The sequence below is a fragment of the Argopecten irradians genome, chromosome 2 (assembly GCF_041381155.1).
Source record: "Argopecten irradians isolate NY chromosome 2, Ai_NY, whole genome shotgun sequence".
Lineage (NCBI taxonomy): Eukaryota > Metazoa > Mollusca > Bivalvia > Pectinida > Pectinidae > Argopecten > Argopecten irradians.
Window position 1 is genome coordinate 54,907,025 of NC_091135.1, and position 18,710 is coordinate 54,925,734.

Genomic DNA, 18,710 nt, shown 5'->3' on the forward strand with positions numbered 1-18,710 from the left:
GGCAAGTATTTATAAGTGAGAAGGATTCGTGACTGTCTCTTTCCATTACTAAACACCACGCGAGACGCCTATGAACCTGGAATAAAAACCGTTTTTCTCAACAAATACTTGTCTTATCGAGTCAAACGAAACACCATTGTAAAGTTTATTAAATTTCATGACGTATATTACTTGCTTTAAAGACGGAATATTTAGAGGATATGTCTTAAATTTTCGTTAAAAAAGATCGACAGCTCATGAAATGACGGCCCCGCTTCAGAAAGTAAGACGGTAACCCTCGCACCCGCAAGCTACATCAAAGGCTGCGCCGGCGGATATCAAAGGAAAATCAGTCGTCGCCCAACGTCACGGTCAGTGCACAAACACAAAAGCGCCTGCCTTGGATTTCCCCAAAACCCAGTGTGACTTATCCTTCTCATGTACGTCCTTGGGTTTGGTAACAAGATCCCAGAAGGATCTTGGTGCCCACCAAAGAATTATCTATGTCTGACAATGCTTTTAAAAGTAAACTTCAAAATGCATATGAAATTAGGAAGATCCCATCCTCAATACTCCAGGGGTTACAAAATAAAAGATAGTGACCTGTTTGCCATTATGTTCACTTAACTGTCTCAAATTGCAATATGCACATCTAGGGCCCATGTGGAGCCTTAACATATGAAACTTAAGAAAGACACTTTCAGCACTTTCAAAAAACTGTGATAACAAACTTCAGTGTTCAAAATCCAAGATGGCGGCCTGTAATCTTGTCGACAATTCTGTCACAAAATGCAATATGCACAAATAGGGTCCTGTATACGGGAACATGCATACATATGAATTTGAAAAGGATCTCTTCAGTACTTTCTAAGAAAAGCCAGTAACAAACTTAATTTAGGTTATCAAAATCCAAGATGAAGGCCATCTTGTTAACCAATCGGTCCCAAAATGCAATGCCGGTATATACATTTATATATGCAACTAATATAGGGTCATAGGGGAACCTATATATAAAATTTGAGAAAGATTCCTAATGTAGTTTCTGAGAAATAGCGATAACAAGAATTGTTAATTACGGATGGATGGAAGGACTGACCATGGAAGAAAGGCGATTTGAATAGCCCACAGTCTGATGATGGGCTAAAAATACAAATAACCTTCTATTCCACCATTTTCATAAAACAAACTACATATATATGTACCTGATACATGCTAATTAAGCATAACAATTTAAGGCAATAGCTGGCTACCCGTATTTCCATAGAGATATTTTCACAGGACAATGCTGATTGTGAAATATTGAGATATGATTGAACCACATAAACCCCGAAAGCCAGATCACAAAATTTTAAACTGCTGAAATTAAGTTTTCTCATTTATTAACTTTGGTCCGTGTAAATAAGATAACCAGTAATACAACAAGTTTAACTTGTCACACACTTCCTCCCAGTCACATCCAGAAAATAAGATGGACAGCTGTTTATTTTTAATTTTGATAACTAACATTTCTTACTGATAAATCTGTTAATTTCATTATAAAATAATTTATATATAAGTTGTACAGTTATTTTTCCTTGATGTGCATCAATCTTGGAGCTGGTCTGAAACTAATAATGACTTCTCAAAACGATTACATGCATGAGCAGTCTGTGCCATACGGCACAAGGTCATCATAATTTAGTAAGCATGATACCAACAGAATTAATGAATGCACAGCTGCTAGCCATGTTGTTGATGATTAATCCCAAAATGCAACATGCATAATTAGCTAGGGCCAAAGGGGAGTCTACATATGAAATCTGAGTCTGATTGTGAATTGGTTCAATACTTTCTGAAAATAGCAGCAACAAGCTAGAATTGTTGACAAACGATGATGAGCCTTTGATAGAAAATTTGGGTATTTGCAAATATGGTGAAAATAAAGAATCTGATGCAAATATTGTGTACACACAAATAAAGCAGTGTTCATAACCAAAAGGTCTGAGTATTTTCTATAACTTTTCTGTATAATAATTTGGAGGCCTAATGAATACAAGGCATCTGTATCTTTGGTAATTTATTTTATTATTTAATCTGCTTCTGTTTGCATGGCAATGATGAATAAAACAGGGTTTCCTACTTAAAAAACACACAATAGGTTCAATGGAAAATGTAGTATTAAATAGTGTTTGTACATCCTCAGCAGTAAAACAAAGATCATTTAGCACCTGATAATCATTGGTTAAAACAAAGCATAGCCATAACTACAACAATATTTGAACAGTTTGCTTACATGCACACTGATTAAAAAATCCAATGTTAAAAAGAATATCTTAAATTACACGATATAAAACACATTACATATAGAGATTTGTATACATTACCAGTACAATAGGTGTATTGTCTAACTTGTCAAAACTGAAACTTGTCTAACCCAGATCTCTTCTAGGCTAGCTGGAATAATTATATTATATGGCATTTTCCATTATAATTTATAGTAAAACCTGTGTAATTCAGAAACCTGGCTATACCAGCTAAATAAGCTGATCCTGGTGACATCCAGTTCATACAAATTACACAATACAACAATATACAATGGAATAGCTATATATAAACCAGATGTATGCCTACTAATTACACATACATGATTGATATATGAATCAATAGCCAATAATAAATACATAATCATTATCATTTTCCATATTACAGTGCTGAAGTTATAATAAAATATTGACTTGTCTCAATTACTCTATGGTCGAACATATATCAAAGAACAAATAGTGAAATACTGCATAACCAATGTTAAATCATATTGATATCTGATCATGATACATCTGATAAATAATTTGACAGCTCGTACATGTACAATGTATTTATCAGACAATTGCCCTCAGACTGATCTCTAATTTGACGGTATCTAATAGATGATGTCCTCAGACATAGTGAGGATGGACCAGGATACCACAGGCCTTACCAGACAGGATTGTGGCGTGAGACAGTGTGAGTTCGTCAGACGCAGGATTGTAGATAGTGATCCCATCAATAAACGCTCCACCAACCATGTATATTTTATCGTTCACAACACATGACCCCGAGTCTACAATACTGGTGTGAGGCTTACAGAGTGTCCATTGGTTTGTCTGTGGGTTGTAGCTCTCCACAGTCGGAGTAATAGTGGGGAAGATGAGACCACCATGGCCGCTACCCCCAATACAGTACAACGCACCTCGTACTTCCTCCATAACGTGATGTATCCTTGGATACAACATGTTTGTCCGCTCCTCCCAGGAATCATCCACTACATTATAAACATAAAGTTTTTTACTGGTGACAGAAAATATCTGACCACCTGAAATATATATTTTACCTTCACACACAGCTGCTGCGTGGCCATACACTTGTTCATGGAGCGAGCATTTGCGATCCCACTCATTCTGTGCAACACTATAACATTCCACTGTGTTCATCATTTTATTTTCATCTTGACCACCGATAGCATATATGTGACCTTCCAGGCCAACCAGAGCAAAGTCTCTCCTTGGTTCTATCATGGAAGCAAGTTCATACCAGGTATCAAACCTGGGGTCGTATCGGAAACATCTTGCCGTCGCGATCTCATTACTAGCCTGATTGTCATACTTGCCACCACACACGTACAGAAAATTGTCGATAACAGTAACACAGGGGTTATAGAGAGGAGCGATGGGGTCCTTCAATAGAACACGAGTGAGGCGGTGACTATCATTAATAGGATAGCCCTCTAAACATAGTCCATAACACATCACCAGACTTTTGGAGTCAGATCTCACTTGTGTTCGAGCAGTCTGATTCAATGGTTGTTTGCCAATGAGGATGTGGTAGTCTTTAGCTTCAGTCAGTAAATCCAGACAATTCTTATTCTTTTTCATGATATCCACCCGACTGACCTTGTCCACAAGTTCCTCTCCCGATAACAGAGGCAAACGTACATATTTCATTAGTTCTGGGACAAAAGCTTCACGAGTCTCTGGCATATGGTTTACCCAGCGTAGAACCAATTCAAACAGATTGTACTCAGAGTTCACTTTCAGGGAGTTAGCCTGAAGCATCTCGGCCAGTTGCATTAGAGTCAACAACTGGTACTGCTCTGATTGAGCCACATTCTCAAAATTTTCTAGAATAAACTTTTTCGCTATCCGGGTTGTTGTTTCCAAACTGAACAGCTCTGCTAAGTTAAGAACATCTACACAGTTTTTAGGAGTAATAGATGTCTCTATGTACCGACTGCAGAGTTTCACAGCATCATTAACTTGTAGATGTGTGGCTCCAGCTAAAACTTCCTCCACATTCTCCATGTTCAATTTTAAAATACCGGTATATGCAAATTCCACAATGACTGTTAAAGCACATGCAGTCACTCCTTTCAGGTTGACCTCTGACTCACGGCTCTCTCGCATGTTGGTTGTCAGCATTGTAAGGAAGTAGTCGCTGGAGGCTGCCATCACCACCTTATGAACAGGTAACGTGGTGCTACCTGCTTTCAGGTAATAGTCACACAGAATCTCCTTCTCCCTCATATCCTTCAGATTTTCAGCCAGTTTGCCAAGGTGGTTTTTCGCTGTCATGGGCATTGAAAGTAGTCTCTCCCTTTCAATATCATTTCTTGAACCATGTTGTGCAGTATGCGATACCCCTGAAAAATGTTTCTTTGGTGAAAAAGGCATCTTTCCAGCTTGGAATGACAGCTAGGTTATGAAATAAACATTACTTAAGACATTATTCAGGATCTTATCAATCTTCACAGCATTCTTTGATATCACCTGAAAATGGAAAAGGAAAATCAATCATGATGATAGTGTAATGAATATCTTCAAATCATGGTCAGACATTCGGAACCAACAGTTAGCTCTATATAGGTGACCATGGGGTAGGGTTTGAGAGAAGTGCAGGAACGTGGAGAGGTGATTTTTTATTTATAGGTGGAATCTTTAATATAAAAATATATGCGTTCATTTTGTGAAGGCTTCAAAGACTGTGTATGGGATATGTGCCATAGACATGAAGCCTTTGAGAGGTGCTGTGCCATATTGCTACTGGTATAGAAGTCATTTCTTTCCCCCTATGATAGTTTTCCCCAGGAAGAAATATTGGCTTACTGATTTCCTCCCCGGAAATAAAATGGCTAGCATGACTAGTGTTTGGCAGTCTCTGGTTTGAGGCCCGCTCTGGCTCACTTTTTTTGTTTTTTCTTTGTTGATATATATACCTTCCCAAGGAACCTTTTTCACTACATATATATATATACTGTTGACTGTTGGTTAGAAATTTGTGCCAGAACCCTGTACTCTGGCTGTAAATTTCCTCGCCTCTTACTGTACCTACTACAATAATATTTTGCATGATACAAATACTATCAGATGAACATAATACCAGTTTTTTTCAGTAACACACAATCTAATTAAAATACAGATCCTTATTATCACTAAGTTTGATTATAAGGATCTGACAACATCCCATTAGAGGTCATGTTCTGGTGATCTTTGGAAATTACAATCATATTGATGCTGCCAGAATCTTGACAGGGGACGAAATAGTTTGAAAAAACTATCAGGATTACCGGTAATATTTTTTTCGAGTATATAGTAATCTCGCTCAAAGAGCACAACAAAGCTAAATGTATACTGGCCATGGGACGAAATGGAGTTATCAATTGACAAAACAATGTGTAGAAAATGCATTTCATTTGAAGTACACGTGGTTAAAAGGTCATCCTTATGGGATGATGTCAGATCCTCTTTTGAACATGCAGAGTGGTTATAAGGATCAGTATTTTGATAAGATTGAGAAATACGTACATCAAGGTATTTTGATACATCAAACAGGAAAGAATTTCTATTACAGAAACATATTTTAACTATAATAGCTATACTGACAGTAAATTCAATCAGGACTATCACTTTTGATAAGGATTTACTTTTCTCCGCTTAATTCTAATAACACATGTATATATATGTAGCAGGATTGCCCTGGGTCGATCATCGGTGACCAGGTAGCTCAGTCGGCTAGTGTTCGGAGGGTCCCAGGTACGAATCCTGGTCTGGCCGCTACATTTTATCCTTTCCTGTTACAAAATTGGCGCCCAACAAAATAACCCACGGTGGTGGTGTTTGGAAGTGCCTTGTATGTCTTCGAGGGCGAAGACTTCGAGCACAGGGCCTCGTTACTATTGATGATATATATAAGATAGGTCACGTTTAATGTATGTAAATAGACGTGACCTATCTTATATATATCATCAATAGTAACGAGGCCCTGTGCTTCGAGTAAGAAGGAAGGAGTGCACTGAGTCGATCATCAGTCAGTCAGTGGCCTGCTACATTTTAGCACAGTCGGTAGAACACTCGGCTAGTGTTCGGAGGGTCCCGGGTTCGAATCCCGGTCTGGCTGCTACATTTTCTCCTTCCCTGTTCCATCTATATAATTATCTTCCCTTTGTTTGCAACATTAAAATTAGAACCGTTATCGTTCATATAACTTCATACATTTTGTACTTACTGGTGGCTGTGTGGGAAACAGTAAATTTGTGATATTTCTCTTTCATCATCACTTATGTTATTTGAAGAGCGCTTCGGTTTATTTACAAAGGTCACGCTGACGCTTTAATTTAGAGCAGGTTATATATTTTGTATACTGGTCCTAAACCCGTTTCGGTTTAAAATATAGTAAAATATTTCCTGTTATGTTATATTCAATGTTATTAAACATTCGTATATTCATATCAAGGTATATGCAATCAGAAATATACTGTACTTAAAAAAAACTTTTATATCTACTAATCAAACTTTACACAGTACAGTACTGTAGGCCTATTGAACATTTTTTTACCATCATTTCAAAATTGTAACTTATATGTTTTTTTTAGTTTTAATGGTTACTTGCTGACAATTCCTTGGTGATCAAAAATATTTATCAAAACAACTACTTTAACACTGTATTAGGCTAACGCGTGGAGATTCTTCTTCGGGTTCTTCTTCAATGTGTTGACTCGACCGGGTATTGAGCGAGAAAAGAACGTACATACGAAATTTCCCACTTTCATCAATACAAGCGTTTATCTGACCAGTCTATTTCCGCTCAGACTTCCGGAGGGACAAAAACAAGGAAAAGTGACAGATATTTCGTAGACCTAAGAGAAATTCCTGCAACTTTGGTTCAGGTAAGCTTGTTCGATTATTTATGACACATTTATGCAAGATTTAACTTGATATTGGCTCGTATAGTTTATTTTATACGAACTGTCACTTCCCCTAAATAATAATGTGACGTTATCTCCAGCTCACATTCTGATTCTAACGTTAGCTTCTGTCTGTTCTTCCTGCTTTTATATAGGCCTATTATACAAATATAGCATTTTGATGAGGTCGATACATGGTTATATCGACCAAAAATATTGATCGAGGACGTAGTCCGAGGTCGATATTTTTTTCTGTGGTCGATATAACCGTGTATCACCATCGATTTTTTTTTTTCTGTGGTCGATATAACCATGTATCCTTATTCCTTTGGCCCGTTCGCTTCGCTCTCTATAATTGTTTTATTATTTTTCCGGATTTTTTACATTTTGAAATAAGTGTGAAACTAAATAGGCATCACATTGTAAATTCTGCTTCGTGATGACAGTTACAATCTTATGATTTTGTAACAAAAACAACATATGAAAACAGTATCAATTGATGCACTTCACGCTTTTATTACATACACCCGGTGCATGCGTGTTTGTAATTTGCATACATGTAGGACCTACATGTACTCCATTATACCTGTAGCTCAATATCACACAGTCAATTAAATGTATAGTTTGTTCTCCGTTGAAATAATCCACTTCGACGTCAAATATATATTAACAGATTCAAATTGACATAAATAAAATACTTCTCTTATCTTAGTACTCCATCCCGTAAAATAAAAAATCGTATCCTATATACAGTAGGATTAGCCTAGACCTATTGTGGTAACTAGCCTAGGTGGAATTTCAAAAATAAACATCAAACGTATCCACTATTCAATGGCTCCAGATGCTTAATGAATGTTATTCGATTATTTCCTACTCTCCTACCATGTTTAACTTTATGTTGAAATTTAAAAGTTTAAACTGTAGTCATCAGCTGGAACCATCATCATCTTTGATAGAAACTGAAACAATCAACGTCGTCTGTCACATTTTGTGGTTACGTTTCAAACTCAGGTCATCAAAGCGTGCAAAGAACATGAAGAATTTTGGTAAGGTAGACGATAACGTTATCTAAAAATAACTGTGCAATATACTTTTTCTATTAATTACTTCCGGAAAAATCGTGCAATACAGTTTTTATCGGTGATCATGTGGCATGTTTTTGACCAATGAGAAGTGCCAAAAAATCTAGAAAAATAATAAATATATACTGTATATTACCTGGGTTACCAGCCTACATGTATACATGTACACTGTGTATGAATATCTCTGGCTATTGTTTGTTGTTTAGTTACATAAATTGACGGGAAAATGAAAAAGAAGGAAATTACTCAGACTAGAAAAGTGACAATTTCTTATATTGACTCATATATACATATTATCAGAAACGTCAACTAAAAACGTCAACTAAGTACAATTTCAAAAGGAAATTCAAATTAATCCTTTGGATCAACAAAGATACATTGTGTTTAAGTAATTAGACATATCAAAGAAATGCAATTTAACAAAGGATGACAATTTATTGATAATTACTTGTGCCTTATCACTTAGCCAAATTACCTGCATCTTTTACCACCGCGCCACATCCATGTCCTCAAAAAAGGATGTTTCAATGATGAAGTGATTGTTGGTTCGATATGTTGATGTCATACATATTAGTATTAGTACTGTATTTTCGCTAATAAGGGCGCCAGACGCGGGTAAATGGCCGAGGGGCCAAATTCAATAATTAGCGAATAAAATAGAAGTGACTTCAAGTCTGACATCTCACATACATACAACAAATAGGTCAGTACATACATCATTCTGACTTATAATAATATTGATTACACTTTTAGACCAAAACTGACATAGATTTGTGCCTCGTCAGTGCTAGGCTAACTATCGATGCTAGAGGGCCTCGTACATCTCACTCCCACTCCTTGCATTCTTAATATAACACAAGCAAACAATTTACAAGTATCAGTTGATATAATGTTCAATTTACAAATGCTATCCTTATAGAAACATAATGCTGAAGTTTATCTATATATATCAAGTCTCAAGTCGCGATATACTGGAACACAAAACATCTGTCATGTAAACTAGGTCATTTCGGCCCAGCTGATCATACAACGATGCCTATGAAAATAAAAGGCAAAGTGGCCGATTTTGTTACAGTAGCTTATGAAATATGGTCCATGAATACTTCGTTACAAATCTAGCTTAAACTACAATAACAGTATATCTCTCTCTTTTTGACTAGATGTAAAATGGCCTACCTACCTCCAACAGCTAGTAAAGGTCCGGTATCCAGAGTAGAGCTCAGGGTGGAGTGTCAGAGTTTACTTAAGAAAGACACTTCCTCCAAATCTGACCCATGTGCTGTTCTTATGATAGACAGAAAAGGTCGATGGGAAGAGGTAAGAGGCTTGCAGTGACAGAAAATAACATGTCTGTCTTGACTCTTTCTTTGAATTTCTGAAAATTATCTTTGTGTAAGGCATTTATCCAAAAGAAAATTGGAAAGAAGTCAAATATACATCCACCTATATTTCATAAAACTGTTATATTACTAAATGTGTATAAATTCATTGATAAAAAACCTCCAAAACCCCCAACAAAACTTGAAAAAAAAACTCTGAACTAATTACACGATTTTAAATTGTAATTCAAAATGTAAATTTTGCTGTTTTGTTACTTTTTCTACAGGTAGGAAGAACAGAAAACATAGAGAATTGTCATGACCCTAAATTTACCAAGACATTTGTGATTGACTACTTTTTTGAAGAAGTTCAGAAAGTTAAAGTCCAAGTTTACGATATCGACAACAAATCACCACAACTGACTGATGATGACTTCCTCGGAGAAATTAACTGCAATCTTGCTACTGTAAGTCAACATAGTCTGCATATTTGTCAGACATCAATCACTTAAAGGTAGGTTTCGCCCAATGAAATATAAAGACTGCGAAATTGAAATTTATCCTATACATAGATATAATCTTCAGATCATTTTCAATGCATACAGCGAACAATATGGGTGGTCAGTTGCCTAGCTTGACCAGGAAAATACTCCTCTAAAAATAGAGCGAGGTCAAGCTTTACATAGAACATGACATATTTTTTCCAAAACGAGGCCGCAGCAACAAACAGAAGCATGCAACAAAATGTCAGATAGAAGTGACAGTCTTGCAACGGCATGTTTAGTTAAAAAACAACAACAAATCGAAGTGCGTGGGACTGTTTATACATATCATATAATCTAAAACACTTCATGTTACTTACATACGCTCGCTAACTTTGTACACCAAATATACATGTAGTTAGTCTGTGGCTGTTTGTGCGCTGGTATATGTGTTGAAATTTAACTCACCACGTGCAATGCCGTTACACGAGTCCCAATAGATCCCGGCAAGTTCCGCTTAAGATGTGGCTTCTGTTTCTTCTATTGCTACATGCCATCTCTGAATTTAATTCCCTATAGATATCCTAGGGTGCTACCGAATCCATTATAATTTCCTCCACTTTGTTGCCGATTCAGATATAATTTTTTTCATCTCACACACTTTCGTTCAGCCATTTTGTTTACTTTTAGTGCGTGACAATGCGCATGCGCCAAACTTCGACAACACAATCCATAGCAGCTTCATTCGCATATTATTTTGTCTGACGGACACTGTAATAAATCAAGAATTTCCTTCAATTTTGTATTCAAGACAACTTTGTTCAATCTCAAACACATAAAGAAATTAAATTGAGATATTTTAATATGTTTTTTCATCTTTTCTTCCGCTTATCGCATTTCACAAAAAAAAAATATTTATTTGGTTGGGCGAAACCTACCTTTAATAAAATTAGAATATTACTATACATGTACCAATATTAAACTTTAATTTCAAGTCATTAGACAATGCTTATAAAAAAGAGATAAATTTGTTTAATAAGTTAGGTATCCACTCTAGACATTTATTTCAACTGCCAAAGTAATTGAAAAAAAACAACGTACCACGTAATTGATATACCCTAGTTGATATTTAATCTTGGAAAAAGTTGTTATGTTGGATGTAGAACAAACAGAAAATTACAACTTCTCTTAAATCATTAATTGTCATGGGGCTGCATCCTAATACAAATATTCTTTCTGTTTATTTTAATACAAAGATATCCAGATCTGTTCACACAAGTAAATATCAATGGTTACAATTAAGACTAGTGAGGATGACATCATTTAATTATGGATAAAAACTTGTAAGTGAATATTACTCATACACCCAAGAGTAGATAACTTAGTATTTCATAGACTGCTGCAATCTCACACATATATCTTATCATTGCCTGTAGATTGTGTTGATATTTTATCATATTTAGAATCTAGATTTTATGTTGGTATATCATCATTGTAGATTGTGTCTAGAAATCCCCTTGTGGAGCCGTTGAAGAAGAAGAATGGCCACCCAATGGGTGGATCAATGATCACAGTAAGTATTTTATATGGAACACCACGCTGTAATAGTTAAGTGGCAATATATTCTTCACTTGCAAACAGTTATTTTTCTCTTTCGAAAACAGCAGCAGATGAATTTTTCATTTTCTTCAAAAAAATAAGTTACTTACTTAACACCTTTACCACCATTGAAAAGTTTTAGCTTATTTTATTTCAAGATAAAAATGTTAAAAATAAATACAATCCATGTCACTTTGTCCCATATAGAATGAAGTACTAATTGTGTATGCACCAAAACCAAAACAAATTATTTCCTATGTATTTTTGTGTTAACACTAATTATTGTCCAAATGATAAATATAGTTTATTCTCTGTCGGCGGTGGGGCATCTTTAAATACCTGCTAAATACTTTGATGTGTGCAGAATTACCAGAACCTGCCTTTGACTTGTCAGAATAAAGATAAAAAAAAACTGGAATGAGGTCTGATAAGTTCATATTTCTTATTTTACATAAAAAACGCTGTTAAGAACGTGAAAGATATTTTCATGTTATGACGTCATCAAGATGGCCGCCATCTCGAATTTCACTAAAAATTGAAAAATAGTCATAACATTGACATTTTTCAACCGAAGTAGACAAATGAGGTATCCAAATGACCACAATAGAACAACAAATTCATATCAGGACCAAAACATACAATATATGTAATGATTTCTACGCAGGAAAAGAAAAAATCTGATGTTAAGCTCAAAAATGGTGATTTTTTAGCAAATTTTTCATATTTGGTTTGACACAGCAAAAATGTTTCCCAACAGCAAACTATTATTTCTAATAAGTTTTTTGACTACTTATCAATCAGTTTAAGCAACAAAAACAACAAAAACCAATATTAACATCATAAAAGTTCTGGTTATGACGTACGTCATCAAGATGGCCACCATCTTGAATTTCACTGAAAAATGAAAAATAGTCATAACATTGACATTTTTCAACTGAAGTAGACATGAGGTATCAAAATGACCACAATAGAACAACAAATACATGGCAAGACTAAATAATCCAATATATGTAGTGATTTGAACGAAGGAAATGAAAAAATATGATTTTAAGCTCAAAAGTGGTAATTTTTCAGAATTTTTTTTTTCATATTTGGCTTGATGCAACAAAATTGTTTCCTAACAACATATTATTACTCGTAATTAGTTATTTGATCTCTTATCAATCAGTTAAAACAACAACAACGACAGCAAAAATATATAGAAATGCAAAAGAGAATTGTTGTTATACCATCATTTGGTTTACAAAACATCACCAAATGCGGCATATAATAGTTATTTTTTTCCAAGACGCTGACACTACAGTTTCCTGGTGTCTTGGAATTTCCTGAATATAACATTGGCTATTGATGATTTATATCTTAACAAATTTGAATTTAAAGTTGGCTGAATATCTAAGTGGGACTTCAAAATAATCCAGTTTCATGTTCGAAATATTGTAGACTAGTAGCCTCTCAAACTGAATTATTACTGCAAAACGCCAACTAATAGCTCTAAGGTATCAAATTAAAATTCCGTAAATACCATGACACTTTTCGAAACGTGTTGTGTCTTTTAGAATGAGCACACCCATTGTTTATTTCCTGTGTATAACGTAAGGAAATATAAGATGGTTACTACAGTGTCACATATTTCTTTCACTAGTTCTTAATGATAATCATTTTCGTTGTGCGTGCTTTCTCGCCAGAGTGTCCTCTTCGACCTCGATGACCTGATGTGACATTACATTACTGGGTTACCATCGTGGTTCTAACTTGTCAACCGTCCATGGTCAGAGTTAACACCAGAAACATCGGATTCAGGGATGTGGGAGGTCTTCCTGTTTCCAACCTAGTTTCACCTAGATCCACATATCGTATATGATGTTCCAGACTTCCCCGGCATGATGGAAAAGACACCAGATCCACATTCTGCGGAGGGTTGAATTGATTCTCCTTCATTCGTATGAAGACAATTCCTCATTCTTGTGAACCTCAGTAACCATAGGTGGCACAGGTGGATTCTTTGAGGTCATAAATGAGGTCTGCAGTGAAGTTTCACTCTTTGCCAAGTCCGAAAAGCACTGAAGAGAACTTTTTACTGGAGAGTCTTCAATTGTCTCTTTACGCATACACCAGATGTGACACAACCAGCACCTTCAAGGAATTGGGAAAAGTCAGAGCAATGAAAAGCATTTAACATTTATGGCCTCATTAATGACCTCGATGATATCACCTGTGCCATTTATGGTTGCACAAGGGTCCACAAGATTGATGAATAGTACTTCATACAAATTATGGAGCTATGTGCTAAGGAGAACCAATTCCACCATTGGAAGAATGTGGATATGGTGTAATTTCCATTATGACGGAGAAGTCTGAAACAGCATATACGTACGATATGTTAGAATCTGAAAGAGATCCCACATCCCTGAACCTATTGTTCCTGATATGAACTCTGGCCATGGATGGGTCATAAAAGATGACAGGCTAGAACACCACTGGTAATGTAGTGACATCAGCTCATCCACATTGAAGAAGACGCTCTGACTTTCGACAAATTGGATACTGATATCTCGATTACTCTGATTCGGACTGCATGTACCACCTACCAGATATGCCGAGTCTTCATTGGATAGTGCAGTGAGGCGAGAAAGCACACCCAATGATAATGGCTATCATTGAGAACCAGTGAAAGACATGTGACATTGTAGTAACCATCTGACATTTTGCTTATGCTATGCATAGAAAATAAACAATGAATCTGCTCATTTTTAAAGGCACAAGCGTTTTGGAAACTGTTAATGATATTAACGGAAACACAGGCTTAGCTTAGGTTACATTTGTTACGCTATCAGTAGGTGTTGTGCTGTAATAATTATTTTTGAGAGGCTGCTAATCTGCAAAACTGAGGGTATTACAATAATTTTTCTATACATTTCTATATATTTTTGTTGTTGTTGTTTTTACTGATTGATAGGAGTTTAAATAACTGATTACGAGTAATAATTTGTTGTTGGGATAAAATTTTTGATGCGTCAAGCCAAGTATGAAAAATTTGCTGAAAAATCACCATTTTTGACCTTAAAATCTTATATTTTCATTTCTTGCGTATAAATCACTACATATAATGGATTATTTGGTCCTGATATGTATTTGTCGTTCTATTGTGGTCATTTTGATACCTCATTTGTCTACTTTAGTTGAAAAATATCGTGTTATGACTATTCTTCATTTTTTAGTGAAATTCGAGATGGTGGCCATCTTAATGAAGTCATAACCGGAACCTAAACAATGTTAACATTGGTTTTTGTTGTTGTTGTTGTTGTTTAAACTAATTGATAAGTGGTCAAAAAACTTTTTAGAAATAAAAATTTGCTGTTGGGAAACATTTTTGCTGTGTCAAGCCAAATATGAAAAATTTGCTGAAAAATCACCATTTTTACGCTTAAGGCTATATAGCCTTACAGCGTATTGTCATTGCCTGGGATACCGGAAATACTGGAAATGCCTTTTCGACTACGACACCACCTAGCGTGAAAAAGTACTACACCTCATGTCCAAAAAATCCGCTTTCTAAAGCAAATATGCTGTCATGGTGTAATTATGATTGCATGAAAAAATCTGTAGTATTTCCTTAAGTGTTATGGTTTCAAAAATGTGTCCAAAGCTATAATATCATTGTCTATTAATGGAAAATAGTGAGAATAATTTGCATGAATGATAGCGATCGATGACCTAAATTCTCGCCAATCATTTGCATATAGGATAAACTTCTAGTTTAGATAACACTAAATAAAGGAATTGACAGGATTTAAGTATGTATAAGTAGGGTTGGTATGGGTACTAAATTTTGTCCTCGTGTACCCGAATTGAAGTATCCGATCCGTACCTAGGTAGTCGACATGTATTCCTATGTGAACGTATTCCTATGTCAGTATGTGAACGTATCAACTTCGTGAGTTAGCTTAGTGGTACAATTTACCGATGTTGTTTGGGGCGATCTGCAGATGGAGCAAATTTCAATGTAATCATAATGAAATGTGAGATATTTATTCTCCAATACTGCAAATGGCATTGGTATATCAATTTAATATCAATCGGTAACATCATACAATCGTAATGTAACAAGCTGACAGAGCCCAGAATGTCCGTGACAGATGTTGTTTACCGCACATGCGCAACAGGAAGTACAAAAGAGTGACGTAGTCTTCATTCGGATAGCCTCTGGTGTTGTCATATACAGCATATCGATAGTGAAAGTAAACATGTGCGCCATTCATGATCACTTCTCCGATCATGGGAAATAAGAATTGCAACAATGTTTCTTGTGAACATGTCGTTAGCAGATGAAGTGTCATCCTTTGTGAGTAAAATAGAACAAAAGAGTGCTATTTTTGTACTTCTTGTTACTGAATTTTACGTTTACACAGACATCTAACACTCAGTATCAGTATGTTTCGTCAGTATTTTGACGGATGCCCGGCCGGGAAGCCTACACATGGTTCCTACGTGTATTTTGACGGGTACCTGGGTACTTCCCCAACACGACCCGTGTGGCAATAATCAAGGCCTACAACATTCCATTCGTATTTTGGACACAGAAACAGAAAAAAATCGTAAGTGTTCATTTCGTTTTGCTTATACCTGTCTACAGTAAATAAATTACACATGAAGTGAACTTAGTGTCTCTGTGTATTTCTGCTAACGTATGTGATATAGATGTTTTATTTTATTACAAGAACAAGAACATTACTTTATATTTTGGAGCAGTTTCCTTTTCAAATTCGAAGTTGACAAAAATTAACTGCTAGCATTATTTTCTAATTTTATGACATACAATTTAATGCATTTAATTCAGTAGGTGTAACAGATTTAATTTGCCAAATTGTCCATATTGATACCGTGTTAATGGAGTGTCACATCACAAAACATAACAGTATGTAGGATTTTGTATAGTGTGTAACATACATGACAATGAATTAGCATATTGATGTAATCAATTAATATATAGCTACTGTTGTAGAGGAAAAGATATCACCTTCTGACTGACTCTGCTACAACAGTAGCTAATCAATATAGAGATACAATTGTAGCGGGATTGGACTGGGTCGATCATCGGTGACCAGGTAGCTCATTCGGTAGAGCACTTCGGCTAGTGTTCTGAGGGTCCCGGATTTGAATCCCGGTACGGCCGCTACATTTTCTCCTCTCCTGTTACAAAATTGGCGCCCAACTAAATAATCCACGTTGTTGGTATTTGGAAGATTCTCGTATGTCTTCGAGGGTGAAGACTTCGAGAAAGGAGGGGAGGAGTGTAGCAGGATTGGACTGGGTCAATCATCGGAGACCAGGTAGCTCAGTCGGTAGAGCACTCGGCTAGTGTTCTGAGGGTCCCGGGTTTGAATCCTGGTCTGGCCGCTACATTTTCTCCTCTCCTGTTTACACAATCATGCATACACAATACATTTGTACATAATATACATGTGTGTATATGAAGTTTAAGAGACAAGTGTAATCACTAATAAGGCTAGATTTTATTAAGACAATTATTATCTCTGATTTAAAAACTGGAAACATGAGCTTAAAATATTGATAAAAATTAAAAATAAAAAGATTAAAAATGATGCTAATATATTAACTCAAATTACTTGTAAACAAGACTCCACAACTGACTTGAACTTAACAAAAATCTTTAAGTTTATGTTAGAGGACTCTATAACTTTTTATTGAAATTATTGCATATTTTGTTAAATTCTAAAATAACAGGACCCAATATTTGCTAGTCATCCACAGCAGACTCAAAATGTTGAAGAATTGAGATTATCAAGAAGCAGTGAAATAATACCGGCATATATTAACTAGCTGCAATGGCAGATATATAAAGCTCTAGACAACTTTTGTCGTCAGATCTAGGGTTACAATTCTGTCTAATTGACCGTAGTGTTGCAAAACATCTAATGATGAACATGACATAATTAGCGGACTGCAGGTTTCAAGTAAATTTGCAATTGAACAGATTTACGGTATGTAAAAAACATATCAAAAAGCATACGTTCAGATAGACATGTATCACTAAAGAGTAAAATAAAAAATAATGTTTTGTTATGTTATGCTATGTTATTTTATTCAAGTATTTTTTGAATAAACATAATTAAACACAGTTCCCTTCAGTGATAGGGAAGGAGATTTGTTACTATGCGACTATGTCCCCTTGAAATAAAATTTCGATGGGACATTTGATCAGACAATGCGCCAAAACAACATTTTCTAGGGACATTGAGGCGAAAACAAAAATTAACATCAGCAAGTATCATCAATGTTTTTATTAGTCACTCATTAGTCAGTGTACTGTTGATTCAGCAAATAAGTAAATAATGCTAGCAGATGAATTTGTTAACTGATAATTTAACCAGAAACTGCTTCAAAATTTGAAGTAATATTAAACTTTTTTTTTCTTGTTGTAAAACAAAACATTGATTATATGTATGTTAGCAGAAATACACAGACATGTATACCTAGTTCACTTCATGCGTCATTGTTTTGTCAAATACAAAATCAGAAAACATAAGTGGTATGTAGTTCATATACCGACCCAAAGACCAATTTATTTAATGTAGAAACAAAACGAAATGAACGCTTACAAATTTTACTGTTTCTGTCTCCAAATATGGAAGGGATGTTGAAGATTACTAGCGTAATGCACGTGGTTGCGTTGTTCAGGTGTTCTTCAGATAAAGTTACGTGAATGTGATCGACCACATCGGGGGGATGCTAAAGAAATTGTCTCTGTCGCTTTCAAGCTGTTGAGTGAAAAGAATGGAAATTATCTCTCATAGATGATTTCGACCAGCAAGTACAGTATCAGATTTACATCTAGGTTCTAACGCAGGGAACTCCCTGAACAGTATCAGATTTTGCGTTATGACATCTTTGTTTACATCGGACCGCTTATACCATTGCTGAGTGTCACGTGACAAGTTGCTTATTTAGATGAAAAACGCTTACACTCGAAGGCAGAACACGATAAATACATTTTCTTAAAAAAACGATAAACAAAACTCGATATTTCAATGCATTA

At 35.5% G+C, this 18,710-nt stretch overlaps 2 protein-coding genes across 2 annotated transcripts in view; one reads left to right on the plus strand and one right to left on the minus strand.

The window, feature by feature from the left end:
• Positions 1 to 1,239: 1,239 nt before the first annotated feature.
• Positions 1,240 to 6,587, minus strand: LOC138315976 (kelch-like protein 26). Its single transcript, XM_069257417.1, has 2 exons — positions 6,493 to 6,587; positions 1,240 to 4,757 (listed from the first exon to the last, which is right to left on the minus strand). The coding sequence occupies exon 2, from the start codon at positions 4,659 to 4,661 to the stop codon at positions 2,892 to 2,894; it is 1,770 nt and encodes a 589-aa protein (XP_069113518.1). The 5' UTR covers positions 4,662 to 4,757; positions 6,493 to 6,587; the 3' UTR covers positions 1,240 to 2,891.
• Positions 6,588 to 7,011: 424 nt separating this feature from the next.
• LOC138315985 (copine-3-like) overlaps positions 7,012 to 18,710 on the plus strand; it is a 73,447-nt gene continuing 61,748 nt past the window's right edge. The window contains exons 1-4 of the mRNA XM_069257435.1: positions 7,012 to 7,153; positions 9,414 to 9,570; positions 9,860 to 10,039; positions 11,553 to 11,627. Coding sequence (XP_069113536.1) covers positions 9,421 to 9,570; positions 9,860 to 10,039; positions 11,553 to 11,627 — 405 coding nt within the window. The 5' untranslated portion in view covers positions 7,012 to 7,153; positions 9,414 to 9,420. The remainder of the gene's footprint in view (positions 7,154 to 9,413; positions 9,571 to 9,859; positions 10,040 to 11,552; positions 11,628 to 18,710) is intronic.